We start from the raw sequence: 16144 nt of genomic DNA on the forward strand, positions 1-16144 counted from the left end.
ATAAATAGCATTTTCATTTGTAATGACAGAAATAATTCCACAAAAATATTTGTACTGAGCCAAAGACTACCACTATGTAGTTTGAAATAGCCCAGTGAAGTACTTGGACCAGCTTATCTACACTTCATAATCATATGGATGAAAGCAGTAGCCATACACAGAGTTTACTTTCAGATTCCAAATTTCACTAAACAGTGTTGCAGAAATACTCATATCAGTTATGGGGCAACAACTACACATAAAATTGATGAGTGACTTAGACTTGCAGCAAGATTCCTCCATGGGACTAGCCGCACAATGCCAGCATTGTCTAGTGACAGGCACAGGCACAGTAAATCAGAGAAATGTGGGATTATAAATATGGTAAAATTAGTCTATCAAATATGTACTATATCTTAATTATCAAGCTTGTTTTTACTGAAGCAGAAACAAGTCTGCCATTGTGTGTTATCCCGTCTGGTGTATAGGTACATCTGTTCAAATATATTTTGTCAAGTTTACCACTCTTTTTAACTACAAACAGTTTCTATAGTTACACCAATGACTGATCTCAAAAAACATTTAGATTCAAGATGTTTCTAAGCATTGATACTTACTATTTCAGGTTTATTGAGGGATTTAGATTTTTCATAAGAAAACAACAACTTCTTGGGGCTAAGTTTTCTTTTCTTGCCAGGTCGACCTTTAGGAACTTTAAATAATGGACTAGTTTTTCTAGTTTTTCCTGGTGAACAATGTTTAGTAGGAGACTGTAGATGAGTGACGACTGTCTGATGGTTAGGTTGTTGTTTGTAAGCAAATTGAAGTTCTTCTTGTAATTCTCTAGGTAAAGCATTCAGACAATCTAAATCAATCTGAAATCAACAACCATTTATATTTTAGGTACTTGTGCAGTTAACTCAAATGCTTATTTCCTCTGAAAGGCCTGCATTAATAGTAGCATAATCAAAGGCACATTGTTCTTATCTTGGTTTACCATTGTATTTAATAATTAGAAAATTTGATTAAAATTAACTTTAATTTCCTGGTAATTTGAGTAATACTAGAGTCAATGTAGACTGGTCTCCAGTCCATTAATAATATTAACTGATTGTGTTTTATCTTTTTCAATCAGTTTTTTGTCTTTTATTCATAGACTAGATTGGAGTAATAGAAAACAAATCCTGGTCAGAGTTTTAGACAGCTGATTGACATCCCATGCATGAACAGCTTGTCAATTATGTGAAGCTTAATCATGTCACATAATATTGTGGAAAGAGACAATTTCTTTAGCAACCACTTGCAATTAACAATGGGGGCTGGCCTATTGTTCTTCTTGTTGGCACAGCTACAAAATATCTTGTTATTCTGCTCTACTTGCTATTAGCTAACACAATTTATGACACAAAAAGTGTCATCTAACTATAATTATTTAGTAATATAAATGAAGAAAGTTAATGTTTACTTGTGAAGGTGATGGTAACGCAACTATAGGACTATCATCTTCAGGTGATCTACTTGTTATTATAGACAGGTCAGAGGTCATACTGCCTGGCCAATGAGAACAACCAGCTTCCTGACTGTTGTGTATTATGATGTCGGTGTCACATTTAGTCTTACGAGAGTTCATCTCTTTTTCTATCTGTTCTCGAATATCTGATGGTAATTCACTTAAAACATCAGGATCAACCTAATATAAAAAACAATGTGACTAACCTAAACTAAATTATTTGGTATTTTTCTCTATTATAATTATATTGGTACTAATGCAAAATCCAGACTTGCTTATGTTTGAGAAAAGGTCATTTATCTGACAAATAAATAACAACTGTGAAAAAAGCCATTGAACTTTGCAGAAGGGAATTGTAATCAATTTAAGATGGTTGAGTAAACTACCCATGCATGTACATCTCAAACTGACAAAAGTTCAAATGGCTTTTGCTCACAGAACTTGTACTGCTATCAGACATGTCAACTGCAAGCACACAATGTAGTTTCGTCATGGAAGAGTACAGCTAGAAAGAGTTCCGTTTCAAAAATGCATTCGTCTCCACTAATTCTCAACTGATACTGTTCAAATACATTTTATAATTTATTAGAACTATATCAAATGATTGAACTCAATCAACAGTTTGATGTCCCTTTAAGATTCATTCTATATCGTCTTATATGTTAGATAATAAACCAGCGGCTGCCAGGCAGGATACGCCCACATTTTCGAGGGGCCATAATTCAGGAAGTTGTGATCCGATATGTGCAAATATCGAAAGGAACCAAGATATTTGAGTTATAAACATGCATTTCAAGTTTCATCAAAATCGGATTAAAATTGTGACCTCTAAAGGGTCCACAACCTTGATATACCATAGTTTTACACTCTTCGCGTACAAGCGGCGGCCGTTTTGTTCAGCAATTTTGGTCTGATGTTCACGAAATTCGAACTCAACCTTCATTACATTGTAACGGTGATATAATCAAACGTTTTTTTAAATCGGGTAATAATTGTGACCTCTAGAGGGACCACAAGCTAATAAAAGCGATTTTTCGTACAGTCAGGGGCCATAATTCAGGAAGTTACAATCTGATATGCGTAAATATCGAAAGGAACCAAGATCTTTAGGTTATAACCATGCATTTCAAGGTTCATCAAAATCGAATTAAAATTGTGACCTCTACAGGGTCCACAACCTTGATATACCATATTCTACACTATTCGTGTACAAGCGGCGGCCATTTTGTCTGGCAATTTTGGTCCGATAAATAAACGTTTTTTAAATCGAATAAAAATTGTGACCTCTGGAGAGACCACAAGCCAACAACGTGATTTTTCGTACAATCAGGGGCCATAATTCAGGAAGTTACGATTCGATATGCGCGAATATTGAAAGGAACCAAGATCTTTGGGTTATAAACATGCATTTCACGTTTCATCAAAATCAGATCAAAACTGTCATCTCTAGAGTGACCACAAGCTAAAAATGCAATTTTTCGTAGAATCAGGGGCCATAATCCATGAAGTTACGGTCCGATACATGCCAATATCGAAAGGTACCGAGATCTTAGGGAGATAAAGCTATATTTCAAGTTTCATTGAAATCGGATCAAAATTGTGACTTGAGAGTGTCCACAAAAAAATTGGGGACGGACGGATGGACAAACAGGGGTGACGACAATATACCAGGGGTGTCGACAATATACGTCCACATGAAAATGTAGGCGTATAAAAAGGGTATTATTCTTTTACTGTGAGTCAGTTTGATAACAATTCAATACTAAATTAATAATAATATATATAACCTGTGATGGTGAAAGGAAATAATCCATTGGTGAATCATGTTTAATACTGGTAGTTGTAGATACAGGTGACTTGTCGTCTGGTGTATTAAAACTAGGTAATGTAGGTAAAGGTGGTAAAAAACCCTTTGCTGTTTTACGTCTGTAATAGACAAAATAGAACAACTGCACAACAAAACATAGGACAAATGACATAGGAAAAAAATATAGTTTCAAAGTTATCAAATCAGGAATAACTTACCTAACTGAATTTGATCTGACTGATTAAATTAATTATCCCCATTAAATGATCATGTAATCTTGTAATCGAGATCAAGTTCACTCAGGCTTTAAACAGAAATAAAGATCACATTTCAACCTTTACTTTTGTTATACTGAAAGAAGTAAAATTAGTCTTCTAGCAATATTAATAGTCAGTTAAATACAGTCTCTATAAATTTTTAGTCGGACACAATGAATAATAGGTACCATTATTAAATTACCTAGCTAATTCATCAACCAATGTATAACCACTCATTAATGTTACTCTATGTTTACTAACTATGGGCTGTGAAGATATATTTCTCTCATTTCGTTCTTCATCATCAACATGAAAATCTTTATAAGTGTTAATATCTATTGAAGATGGACTCTTCACTTTAGTAACTTTTGTATCCTTCCTTGCATTTATATTATTTTTAAGCTGGTTTGAACCAGATTGTGGTTTATCTATAACAGTTGATTCAACTGAGTGTTGCTTTATTGTTTCAGTGTTTGTCTTAGCAACAGTAAAGTTCAGAATACTTTGATTGCCTTTTGTGTTTTTATTATGTGTGGTTCCAGCTTCCATCTCAAGCCTCTGCATCTGTATTCCCATCTATATCAATACACAAATAAATACACACAATATGAAATCATTGAAAACTGCATATGCTGAACATGTGAGTCCAAAGTTTATCATGATATTTTTAATGGGATTAGTCTGCCAATTAAAGCAGTTTGTAATTTTCACATTACTTCCATGCATTTTTAAAAAGAGCAATGGGTACAAAATAGAGTTATAAAATGTTTAGTGCAAATACTCTCCATAAAAACAAGCGAATAAAGTGCTAAATATCACATGAAAAAGATCAAGATACATTTCATGGTTTTCTTTTCTTCACCTCTAAAATATACAACATATTAACTGAGAAAATAAACAACTGGTTAAGTCAATGTGTTTTTTAAAGATATTACATACCCAGCAATTTGAACAAGCCAGTGAGGCTGATGTCCCCCGCCGAAATCCCAAAATAAATAGATGACACATATTAATTAATCGAAGATTTATTTTTTCAAAAATATCAAGCAATCAAACAGATTATCAACTATACACTAAGTTTCATCACTCTCTATCAGATAGAATCAAAGTAATTGTGTCCCAATCAAATTACTTAGCTCTGCATAACTTTAGCTCGAAATGTTAATCATTGAACTCAGTCAAGACATTCACCTAATGAACATCTACATCAAGTTTAAACATTCTATATACTTCAATTATTAAAAGCAGAGTTATTATGTTCCAAAGTCTTGACCAATCAAATTGCTTATCGCTACTTAGCCTACTGTCTGAACCATGGTAAATTTTAAACAGATTTCTTCCGTTGGGAACAAATTACTGAATAATTGTTATTAAAAACTTGCCTATGTGTTTGAAATCACCTCTGGTTGAATTGCACAATTAAATATCCCAATAAAAAAAAAGTTCTCTCTTGAAAAGTCAATGTTTTTGCTTGTATTTTCAACTGTGTCCATCACAACATTACACATGTCACGTGATGAGCTAAACCATCATAATATGTTGAAGGGGGTAAAGGTTGACAAATTTTAACAATCATGTGTGTTGTAATGAAAACAGCGCATGACCTTTTCGATTGTTGGCAACAAAAATAGCAACTGAAGACAATAGCATTAATTTGATTGTCAGTCTACTAAATTTTATACTCAGATAAAGGCCCATCTAGATGATAACTGTTTGTATGAACCATTTCAAAGTGCTTATAATCAATTTCACAGTACTGGAACAGCTTTAACCCGGGTTTCAAATGATATTTTAATGGAAATTGATAATAGAAAATGTACATTTTTAATTTTTTATTAGATTTATCTGCTGCTTTCGACACGGTGGACCCATCCATTCTTCTACGTAGACTTCAATTTAAATTTGGTATTTGTGGCTCTGCATAAAATCTTTTAGAAAGCTATCTTGTGGGTAAAAAACAGTGTATTTTAGTTAATTGTAAATCGTCTGTAGTACTATAGGACTTCTTTTTGTTGTGTTTACTTTCTGGTGATCTTTAACAAGACTACAGCATAAAATAGTTTCACAACTTTATTTCTAAGTTGTAATAGCTTTGCAGGTTCCTCGTTCTCAATGATAATGGCTGCTAGGAATTTCTGGGTGAGCTCTGATTAAACTCGCTTGTTCACCCTAATTTATACCCCTTAATTTCTGCAGGTCTAAGATAACCATGATGTTAATTTCCATCCCATATAAGGAATAAAACTCTTTATTTCCCACCATAGAGATAGGAGACATTACCTATTTTGGTCTACCAATCATGGGGTCAATAAACAGCCAGAATTTGATAGATATTTTGACAATGATTATGATTTAACCAAAATATCACTGTTTTTTATGAAAACTATATATTCACGTTCATTAAGTACGTGTGATTTAACTCTATAGACAGAGTAAAGTAACAATTTTGCAATGAACCAAAATTATCTCAAGGACCAAAGTGTTACACGTCGTCTGAATCTGTTTTATCATCTGGGGTTCCCCAAGGTTCTGTTCTTGGTCCGATTTTATTTACCCTCTATACGTCACCATTAGGTGATATTGTCAGAAAATATGGTCTCAGCTTTCATTTGTATGCCGATGATACTCAATTATATATTTCATTTAGACCTAATTGTCTATCTTCTTTCAATTTATCAAAATTGCAACTTAAGAACTGTATTAGTGAAATTAGAAAATGGATGTCAAAGAACTTTCAAAAATTGAATGATGACAAAACCGAATATTTGTTATTAGGCTCAAGGCATCAAGTAAGTAAATTTGCACATGATAACCCCCCTATCGTAATTGGTAATTGTGATATATTTTCATCTTATTCTGCTCGTAATATTGGCGCAATCTTTAATAGTTTTATACTTATGGGAGCTCAAGTAAATAATATTTGTAAATTGTGCTATTTTAATATCAGAAATACAGGTAAAATACGTAAATGTGTAACTGTAGAGGCCATTAAGTCACTTGTTAATTCTCTGGTCACTTCTCGATAAGATAACTTTAATTCACTTTTAGTTGGTTTACCTTTAAAGCTTATAGATAAATTACAAAAAGTACAGAATACTGCAGCTACTAGACTTATTACTTTTACTAAGAAATGTGACCACATAACTCCTGTTTTATATAATTTACACTGGTTACCTGTTAAATATCGATTTTAAGATTTTATTACCTACTTTTAAATGTTAAAATAATTTAGCTCCTGTTTACCTTTCAGATCTTTTAGAACTTTATTCACCTGGCCGAACATTACGTACATCGGATAAACTACTTTTAAAGCCCAAAACTGTTCAATTAGTCTCTTATGGTCGGCGCTCTTTTAGTTATCAAGCACCTGTTTTATGGAATAATCTACCATTTAGTTTAAGATGTTGCACATCTCTATATTCTTTTAAAAAACAACTTAAAACACATTTATTTAATCAGGCTTTTAACTGACTCTGTATACAATCGTTAAAAACATGTCCATAATCTTGTTGTTTATTTATGATTACATTGTCACTTTGTAAAGTGCCTCTGAACATGTTATATGAAAGGACGCACTATAAATATAATAATAATAATAATAATAATATATCACCGATTATACAAATACTAGTAAATATAATGTTGCTTTTCACATCATCATCACCCCATAATTGTAAATATCCTGTATATTATATTTTTATAAATTATATTACATCCCTGTCAATTATAGGCAACTTTGTCGCTAACATTTATAAATAAACACACTTTATTTCATAATTTTAATTGATAACGGTGTCTAATTCCAATGCTCTGTGGTTATTAGTCCGTTTTTCAACGTTTTATGATTACCACAAAAAATATGAGAAAAGGGCCACCGCTTTTCAATAATTTCCATATTTAATTCATTTTCCGACGTTCAGTAATATTCTTGATTAAATTACTTTTTTTTGTTTATTCAACAGATACTGAAATTGAAACAGTCTTGATAAGAACAGTTCGGAATGTCTAAACATTGTTTATCGTCTTTATAAAAATGTATTTAAAACCAAAAAAGAGGCATCGCAGATTGCGTTATTATTGGGTCTTGTGTTAATTATGCAGTTTCGCGCTAAATTTAACCATTTTCACTACATATGTGTAGCATACAATAACTCACATGTCATGGTACCTTTTACGGTACTAGAATTCAAAGCGTTGATTGGCTGAGGCATGATCGCGACCTACGTAATGCCATCAGAAAATTCCATTCTCCATGGATTTCAAAATGGAGTTGTACTTGTGATTATTATATAGTTAATAACTGAGTGTACAATCAAATGGATTCATTGTCCTGTAAATTTTAAAACAAAGCCGGGATTTTCGGAAATTAATCGTTACCGAGACGCACGATTATAAAATTCCGAACAGTTTTTGCACAACGGAAATAATATCCGAAGAGAAATAGAAAGACATGGAACTATCTGCCAATAATTAAACCGATGTGCGGTATGATTTGTTGATAATAATTTTTTGTAGTTATATACCTATTCAATGGCCTTGGCTATTAATTTTGCCGAGGCAAATGTAAAATACATCAGCATTTACGGATTTACCTCGGCTACAGCAGATTGCCAAGGTTAATTGACAGGACTGCTTTAGTTCATCAGGAAATATTAAAGATATTCAAGGGTGAGATTCAAGGCCCGTAAAACAAATGTCGTTCTTTTTGTTCAGGACCGTGTTCAAAAGAAATAATCCCACCCAACTCTCTAACCAAATAACTAATACAAGATGGAAACAAAATAATGGACTACGGGCGTATTTATGTTTGTAATCGCCCAAACTCATTACTGGGTCCGAGAGAAATAGTTTATTCATACATAAAATTTGAATTGTCGTAAAAGAAGCAAAACACTGTTACGATACAAGCCTAGCATCGACCCCCTTATATGAAATGATCTATCCCTATAAGTGATGTAATTAGCTTCCATTTTTGTATTTATCGATGTCAAGTTTGTGATGAGTTCAATTTTACAGGAGAGAGCTTTTTTATTCGCTGGGATATTTAGTTGTACAATGGATTTTATTTAACCGGAGGTAATTTCAAACACACAATAAGTTAAGTAGTTTGTTCATAATCGAAGAAATCCGTTTAACATTTACGACGGTTCAGACAGTAAGCAGAAAATTCTCATCATCGAACTTAATCACGGTAATGATATAATGAATCTATACTCGGAGTTTCATCCCTCTCACTTAATTAAAACCAAAGCTATATCTGCTTACCGTATGCAGACAATGTTTATCATCGAACTCCATCAAGGCATTCACCCAATGAACGCCTACACCAAGTTTGAACATTCTACCTCAATTAGAAGGAGAGTTATTGTGTTCCAAAGTCTCGACCAATCAAATTGCTTATCTCTGCTTACCCTAAGCAGAAAATTCTCATCTTCAAACTCCATCATGGCATTCACCTAATAACACTGTAACCCAGGTATCATTTAATCTTGTGTATCTAGCACTAATTTCTTTCACATTCGTTTAATATCGAATCTTTGTTTAAAAATTTGTAAAAACTTTTTAAAATCACCATAAATCGTTCAATTTGTACTTGTGTCCAGTTTAAAGCTGACCATTCAATTTTGATAATGAGTGTCCAATTTACAAGTGTTTAATTTCACAATCATTGTTAAAAAATAAACAACCCAATTGATTAATGATGTATAATGATTAATTTTTGAACAGTGATCAGGAAATTAAATACTTGTAAATTGGACACTCATTATCAAAATTAATCAGTCAGCTTTAAACTGGACACATGTACAAATTAAAAGATTTATGGTAATTTTAAACAGTTTTTATGAATTTTTGAACAGTGATCAGGAAATTAAATACTTGTAAATTGGACACTCATTATCAAAATTAATCAGTCAGCTTTAAACTGGACACATGTACAAATTAAAAGATTTATGGTAATTTTAAAAAGTTTTTATGAATTTTTAAACAAAGATTGGATATTAAACGACTGTGAAAGAAATTAGTGCTAGATACACAAGATTAAACGATACCTGGGTTACAGTGTAAACACCTATACCAAGTGTGAACATTCTAGCTCAACTAGAATGGAGTTATTGTTTTCCTAAGTCTCGACCAATCAAATTGCTTATCGCTCTGCTTACCCTGAGCAGAAAATGCTCATTATCGAACTTAGTCAAGGTATTGATGTAATAAAACTATACACCAAATTTCATCACTCTCATTAACTCAAGTTATCGTGCCCCAAAGCATCAACCAATAAAATTGCTTATCTCTGCTTACCCTAAGCAGAAAATGATCATCTACGAACTCCATCAGGGCATTGACCTAATAAACACCTACACCAAGTTTGAACATTTTAGCTCAATTAGAAGGAGAGTTATTGTGTCCCAAAAAGTGTGACGGACAGACGGATGGATTGACGAACCCAGGGACAAATATTTTTTACTATTGATAACTTACCCCTCTAAGATCTTGTATATTGATTTTCATAGCATGAAGCATACTAATACATTCCTTACTTATACATGTGGCATCATCTGTTGCTAATGGTACAGTTATAGATTTAGATACATTATTACATATACCATGTCCTGTAATAAATAATTATACTAAAGATAATGGTACAGTTACAGATTTAGATATTTTATTACATTATACCATGGCTGGTATAATAATCAAAGACAATAAACAGTTATAATTTAAAGCTTTGATTTTACATATCAACATATGAAATTTTGTATACTATTTTATCAAATCTGTACGATTTTTGTAGAAATTAATGTCACAGGGTATTTGACATCACATATTTCCTAACTTGTTCTTTTCCTATTTATGCTATTGAGTTACAATGTAGCTTAATTAGAAATCTACTTACCCATAAATTTAGCTGCTTCTTTAGGAGCATCACCTTTTCTCACTTTAACTTTCAATGTTATAACTTTTCCTTTTAATTTTACTTTCACCAGTCGATTATGAACTTCTTCAGATAAATCACATATGAATTTAACACATTCATGTTCCTAAAATAAAAGAAAAATCTATCAATTGATATGATGTGTAAAATGATTCAATCATGGTATATAGCTTGAATAGCTTATTTCTTAGTTACCTTTAAATATCCAACTTATAGTCCAGTTTAATTTATATTCAAGAAAAAAGAAAATTCAGGATAAAATCCAAATTTAATTATTTATTTTCAAATTCAAATCTAATTAGAATAGCTTAAAATATGTAGTTAAAAGAGAATAAATAAACAAAAGCCATTCCATAAAATGTTTTACACTTTTTTGGACATGTATTTTTTCTGTTTTATTTGTAACAGAAGCCATATTAAACCATTTTTTAAATTGTGTACAGAACTTCAGGGTTGATGTGTACGAAGGCCCATTAGTGTCAAACCCCAAAAAATATTAATCTGTTTGAAGAGTTAGTATCTCGTTTGAACGAATTTGTTTCTCATTTGAACGAATTAGTATCTTGTTTGAACGAAGCGGTATTTCGTTGGAACGAATTGGTATCTCGTTTGAACGAATTAATTATCTCGTTTGAACGAATTAATCATCTCATTTGCACGAATTAATTACCTCATTTAAATGAGTTAGTATCTCGTTTAAACAAGTTAGTATCTTGTTTGAATGAGTTAGTATCTTGTTTGAACGAATTAATTATCGCATTTGGATAACATTTAAGGCCTAAAGAAAGACCAGCAATAGCCAGATTTAGCTCTTTCATAATGCCTGTTTAAGCATATACATGTCATAAAACAATGACTTCACTACGATGTTGTGGCTTATTCAGTCTAACATTAAACATATTCGGCCTTTAAAACGTGGATAACTTCCAACATATTCTATACTAATTCTCCTTCTCATAAATGTTGTTCCTTCTACTGATGGTAACGCTAGAAATAGTAAAGAACTTATGTATTAAATGACATTATCTTTACTTAAAACACCTGTTAAGATCACAATTTCTGCATGTCCCTTCCACGCTTCTGTACAATCGAAATCTTAATTTGTTCAAACGAGATAATTAATTCGTTCAAACGAGAAACTAACTCGTTCAAACGAGAAACTAACTCGTTTAAACAAGATAATTAATTTGTTCAAACTGGATACTAATTTGTTCAAACAAGATAATTAATTCGTTCAAACAAGATACCAACTCGCTCAAACGAGATAGTAATTCGTTCCAACGAGATAATTAATTTGTTTAAATGAGATAATTAATTCGTTCAAATGAGATAATTAGTTCAAACGAGATAATTAATTCGTTCAAAACAGATACAACTCGTTCAAACAAGATAATTAATTCGTTCAAACAAGATAATTACTTCGTTCAAACAAGATAATTAATTCTTTCAAACGAGATAATTAATTCGTTCAAACGAGATACCATATTTTTTTTTTTGTTTGGCACTAATGGGCCTTCGAAGATGTGTGAAAGAGCTAGGGCAAGATATTATTGATTTATGACACATGATTTGGATGAAAGTAACTTCAAACTCTGACTCTAATTCCAAATTTAAAACTACACTTCAGGGTTTTTTTTATCCATCCTTATCCAGTGTATCCCCACACCAGTCATAGTTAATCTATAACGAATACAAACAAGCAACAGGTATATCATGTTGAATTGTTCAAAAACAGATTTTCTAAAGAAACAGTTTATACCTTTTGAAAACGTATACCATAATTTATTTCAGCAGAAACTGATTTTCTCTCTTTTTCCATTTTGATTGGTCGTTCATCTTGACCTCTGCATGATTTGTATAATGATTGACCTGTTTTAGGGCCAAATTCTTTCTGTAAAGTGGCTAATGATATATTCTGTAGATCACCACAGGTTGTTACGTTCAAGTTCGATAACTTTCTGTTGATTGACCAACCAACACCTTCAAACAAACATAAACTGCATTAGATTCTTTCGTACAAGGCCCCTAGATCATGTGTGAATCACTAATTAACAAGGACTAAAATCTGAGCTGGAATTTTAACTATCGACCACTGAAAAAACTGCATCCCTAAACATACATTATGCAAAAGCTAAATCTGCCTATTACAAGTCTTTATTTCGGCTTCAGATGTTATAGAAATTATTAATTAGACCTTTATTTACACAACAAACTCAAAATCAACTCTGTAGACCTACGGATGGCTTGGATACAGTTTGGATTTAAACAGTCGTCCATTTAAAATTAAATCAATAAATGGCGGACCAAGCTAACGTTTACCGTTAATTGCTGATGTCACTACAGGAAACTGGTGACGAAAGGCCTGCCAAGCAAGGCTACCATAGTCATTGAGCATGTTACTTGATAATCGAGAATATGTGGGTGGAGTTATCGTCTGTCAAAGAAACGATGACCAATTTTTTAGACGGTGCAGACACAATTGAAGCTTATTTTTAGTCCAAACTTCCAACAGTGACAATTCCATTCAGAACAAAGTAATTTGACTGAAATTTTCAACATTTTCTTTTTTTATTATCTATTTTTGAATTATTATAGCAAAAATGGACAACTCTTTATAAAACTCTAACTAATGTATCTTTAAAATATTGTGGATATTTCTATTGATAATCACTGTTAAATCCTAATATCCTAAAAGAAATTGATACAAAGTTCCTAAACTGAAATTGGTAACACAATTTGTTGGATTCAATCTGATTAAAATACAGATCTATATTTCATTTCTTTTTTCTTATACTTTCGATGGCCTACACTACAGCCTTATATATAGAGAGTCTGGCCAACCCGGGTCCTGATAATGATTGGCTAATGATAGTCACGTGACATGTGGACGCCATTATGTTACCCACCTAAAAAGAATCTTCTGTATAGTAGCCTATAATTTGGTGTGTTTTTAAATGACATAAATGGTATGTTATGTGGCCATAAAATGCCACGCAAGAAGAGGGCATGGGATTCATATGCACAGGTTCCCAAAAATGCAGAAAGGCGTCGATTGTGGGAAGTGAAAGTAAAAAGTAGGCTAGTGGATGGAAGCCTGGTAAAAATTCCTTCTTGTGTGATGTTGGTAGCCTGTCATTCATGTTTTTTTTTAACGATTGCAAGTGACCGTAGATTGTTATTGTAGTTGGAAGAAATTCCGAACCTAATGACATATTCACGTTATTGGTTATTATTTTTTGATGAATGAATTTTCGAGATTTGTTATTTACTTGACATTTTAGGCCCAAATATAGGCCTAGTCTAAGTAGTAGATGTTTTTTTCTATTTGAATTTCGTCTGTATGGCATAAAGTGTTGCGGTTTTGGTTAATTTGTATAGGTATGTTTATTTTCGAAAATTGTCACGTAGAATCTTTAGATCAAAACATCGTCACTTGATTCAATAACAGACCTTATGATCTAAAGCGCATGTGTTAGATCACTCGACCACCCAACTTCCTGTCTCCACGGAAACACACAAATGATTAAATCCGAAATATTTCTAATTAGCAAAAGCCACAACTACTATAAAATAGGTTGATGTGTTTAAAAATAACAAAGTTTCATCATTACGATATCTTGTGATATGCTCCGGAAACGAAATTGGGATGGACAAAGCCTGTTTTAATATCTCTCCCTTACTTCCTTTGGCGCGGGATAATAACATACAATAAAAATTAAATAAAAAATAACTTTCTCATTTCAGAGGTAGTCATTATTCGATAGGCCTACTTTCGATTTAACCTATAGTCAAACGATATAATTATTGGATTAATGCAGTATTTTTAATGTTAAAAAAAATTAAAAAATAAAAATTATGAAGATCTGACCAGTTGTACTGGGAGGTCATGTCAGGCATCATATGAGCGGCTTTGTAACCAATGATATCAGACATTGATTGATCAGTCGGTGTTGACATTTCTAGTGGTTTACCCACAGTTCAGTGCACAGCACGCCTGTTATATAACAACTCTTCCAGATCCTAGTGTTTTGAAGACAAGCAAAGCAAAATTTTGAACTATAAAAACGAAATGAAATTGGATCTGTGTTTTAATCAGATTGTGTTGGACTTATTTTTTGTAACATTACACTATGACATTCAAATTATTCATTCTTATCAATACATATACAGTCAATTTTGCTTTTGTTCATAAAAATAGATTTACAATTGAGTCTTTGACTATTGATAGTAAACTTGAGTAGTTGACAAACCTAACAAACTGGGTTGAGTTATTATGAGTTATCTTGTAAAAAATGACATGTCTGCCAACAATACACACACTGTGATCATATAATCAATTTTCTTACTGCAAGAGATATTAACTGATATTAGATACTTACCAGGTATATCTCTAGCAGCCTGTGACTTAATAAACTCTATAACATCATAATTTTGTAGATAAAACTGTCCATTCGGTTTAGCTTTACGTGTAGCAAACTTAGCTAATAGTATGTTAGAGGCTATAAGAAAGATGAACAGATTTTATGTACTTTATGTAAAGAGAAAATTGAATGCTGTATACTCAAGGGGGAGCCACCATGGCTCAGTGAAAAGGCGCTGGCTCACTAACCAGGAGGTCGATCTCAGTGTTGGTCAAGAAAGTTCATCAAGATTTTCCAGAGTGGTTTCCCCTTGTCAGTGGTGCAGGATCTAGAGTAGTCTTTCAGATGAGACGAAAAGTCACGTAAAAGAACCTTGATAGTTGGTTGTGATGGTGCGATAATCGGTTTCAACATGGGTAATTGGCCGATAAGTGGCCTATCAGGAAACATCAGTATCGCCCGATACACGGCCATTTTGCCGATACTGAAGTTGCCGATATTTGTTGAAAACGACTCAGTAAATACCTTTAAAATATTACCCGAGCTGTGAAAAAATAATTTTTTTGCTTGACACACGGTAAATCTAAATAGCCACGCCCATGGCGGTTGCCGTGCTTGTTGCTATTTAGACGTTCTGGTAATACAAGACTCTCATAGGGGCTGTAAAAACGAAAGAATAAACAGTACAAAATCTCTGCTGGTTCCCGTTATCTAATTTGCCATGCATATGGCAACCTAAATAAAAGTCTTATTTCGTTTGCGGTTCGCATTGCTATTTAGACGTACCGGTAATGCGTGCTGATCACAAACTAGATCAATACCTAATTAGGCTATTGAATTATTTATTTAAATTGTTTCTAATAAGTAATAACAAATTTAGTAACTATGAAATAAACAATGGTCCTCACAATAGCTATATGTCTATCACGATTCATGATAATAAAACTAAAGAAGATGTCAACAATGGTTCATCATTGCATACTGTGCTGGTATGAAGCGTCGCAAGTTTAACGTTTGGCCTTACTTTGATCACTGTCGCTTATCGTGAAATAGTTCCAAATCTTACTATTCATTTTATCTAGTTCACTGCTGGTTATCTGCACACAATCAAACTGGTGTTAAAATAGTACCATGTGTTTCCCGACTAATAATGACAAATATCGACATAGATTATGATGCCATTCGAGAAATTTTAATGTGTAGTAGTTTTATATCCACCACTATCGGTAATTGTGTCTGTATTGGACGATATATTTTGCTGTCAATATCTGATATTGGTGCCATATCGGACCATCA

The 16144-nt window shown here is 32.7% G+C and overlaps 1 protein-coding gene across 3 annotated transcripts in view; it reads right to left on the reverse strand.

Annotated features, from left to right (window-relative positions):
* Positions 1-16144, reverse strand: part of LOC126828351 (DNA repair protein REV1) — a 33889-nt gene that overhangs the window by 2527 nt on the left and 15218 nt on the right. For 2 of the 3 annotated variants that reach the window (XM_050558070.2, XM_050558069.2), the window contains exons 9-16: positions 14867-14986; positions 12247-12467; positions 10449-10593; positions 10034-10164; positions 3756-4129; positions 3277-3415; positions 1445-1669; positions 597-854 (exon numbers count right to left, since the gene is read on the reverse strand). In XM_050558070.2, coding sequence (XP_050414027.1) covers positions 597-854; positions 1445-1669; positions 3277-3415; positions 3756-4129; positions 10034-10164; positions 10449-10593; positions 12247-12467; positions 14867-14986 — 1613 coding nt within the window. Of the gene's footprint in view, positions 1-596; positions 855-1444; positions 1670-3276; positions 3416-3755; positions 4130-10033; positions 10165-10448; positions 10594-12246; positions 12468-12846; positions 12922-14866; positions 14987-16144 lie in introns of those variants that run through there. The other variant, XM_056102359.1, reaches the window with a different exon arrangement.

The sequence above is a fragment of the Patella vulgata genome, chromosome 7 (assembly GCF_932274485.2).
Source record: "Patella vulgata chromosome 7, xgPatVulg1.2, whole genome shotgun sequence".
Classification (NCBI taxonomy): Eukaryota; Metazoa; Mollusca; class Gastropoda; family Patellidae; genus Patella; species Patella vulgata.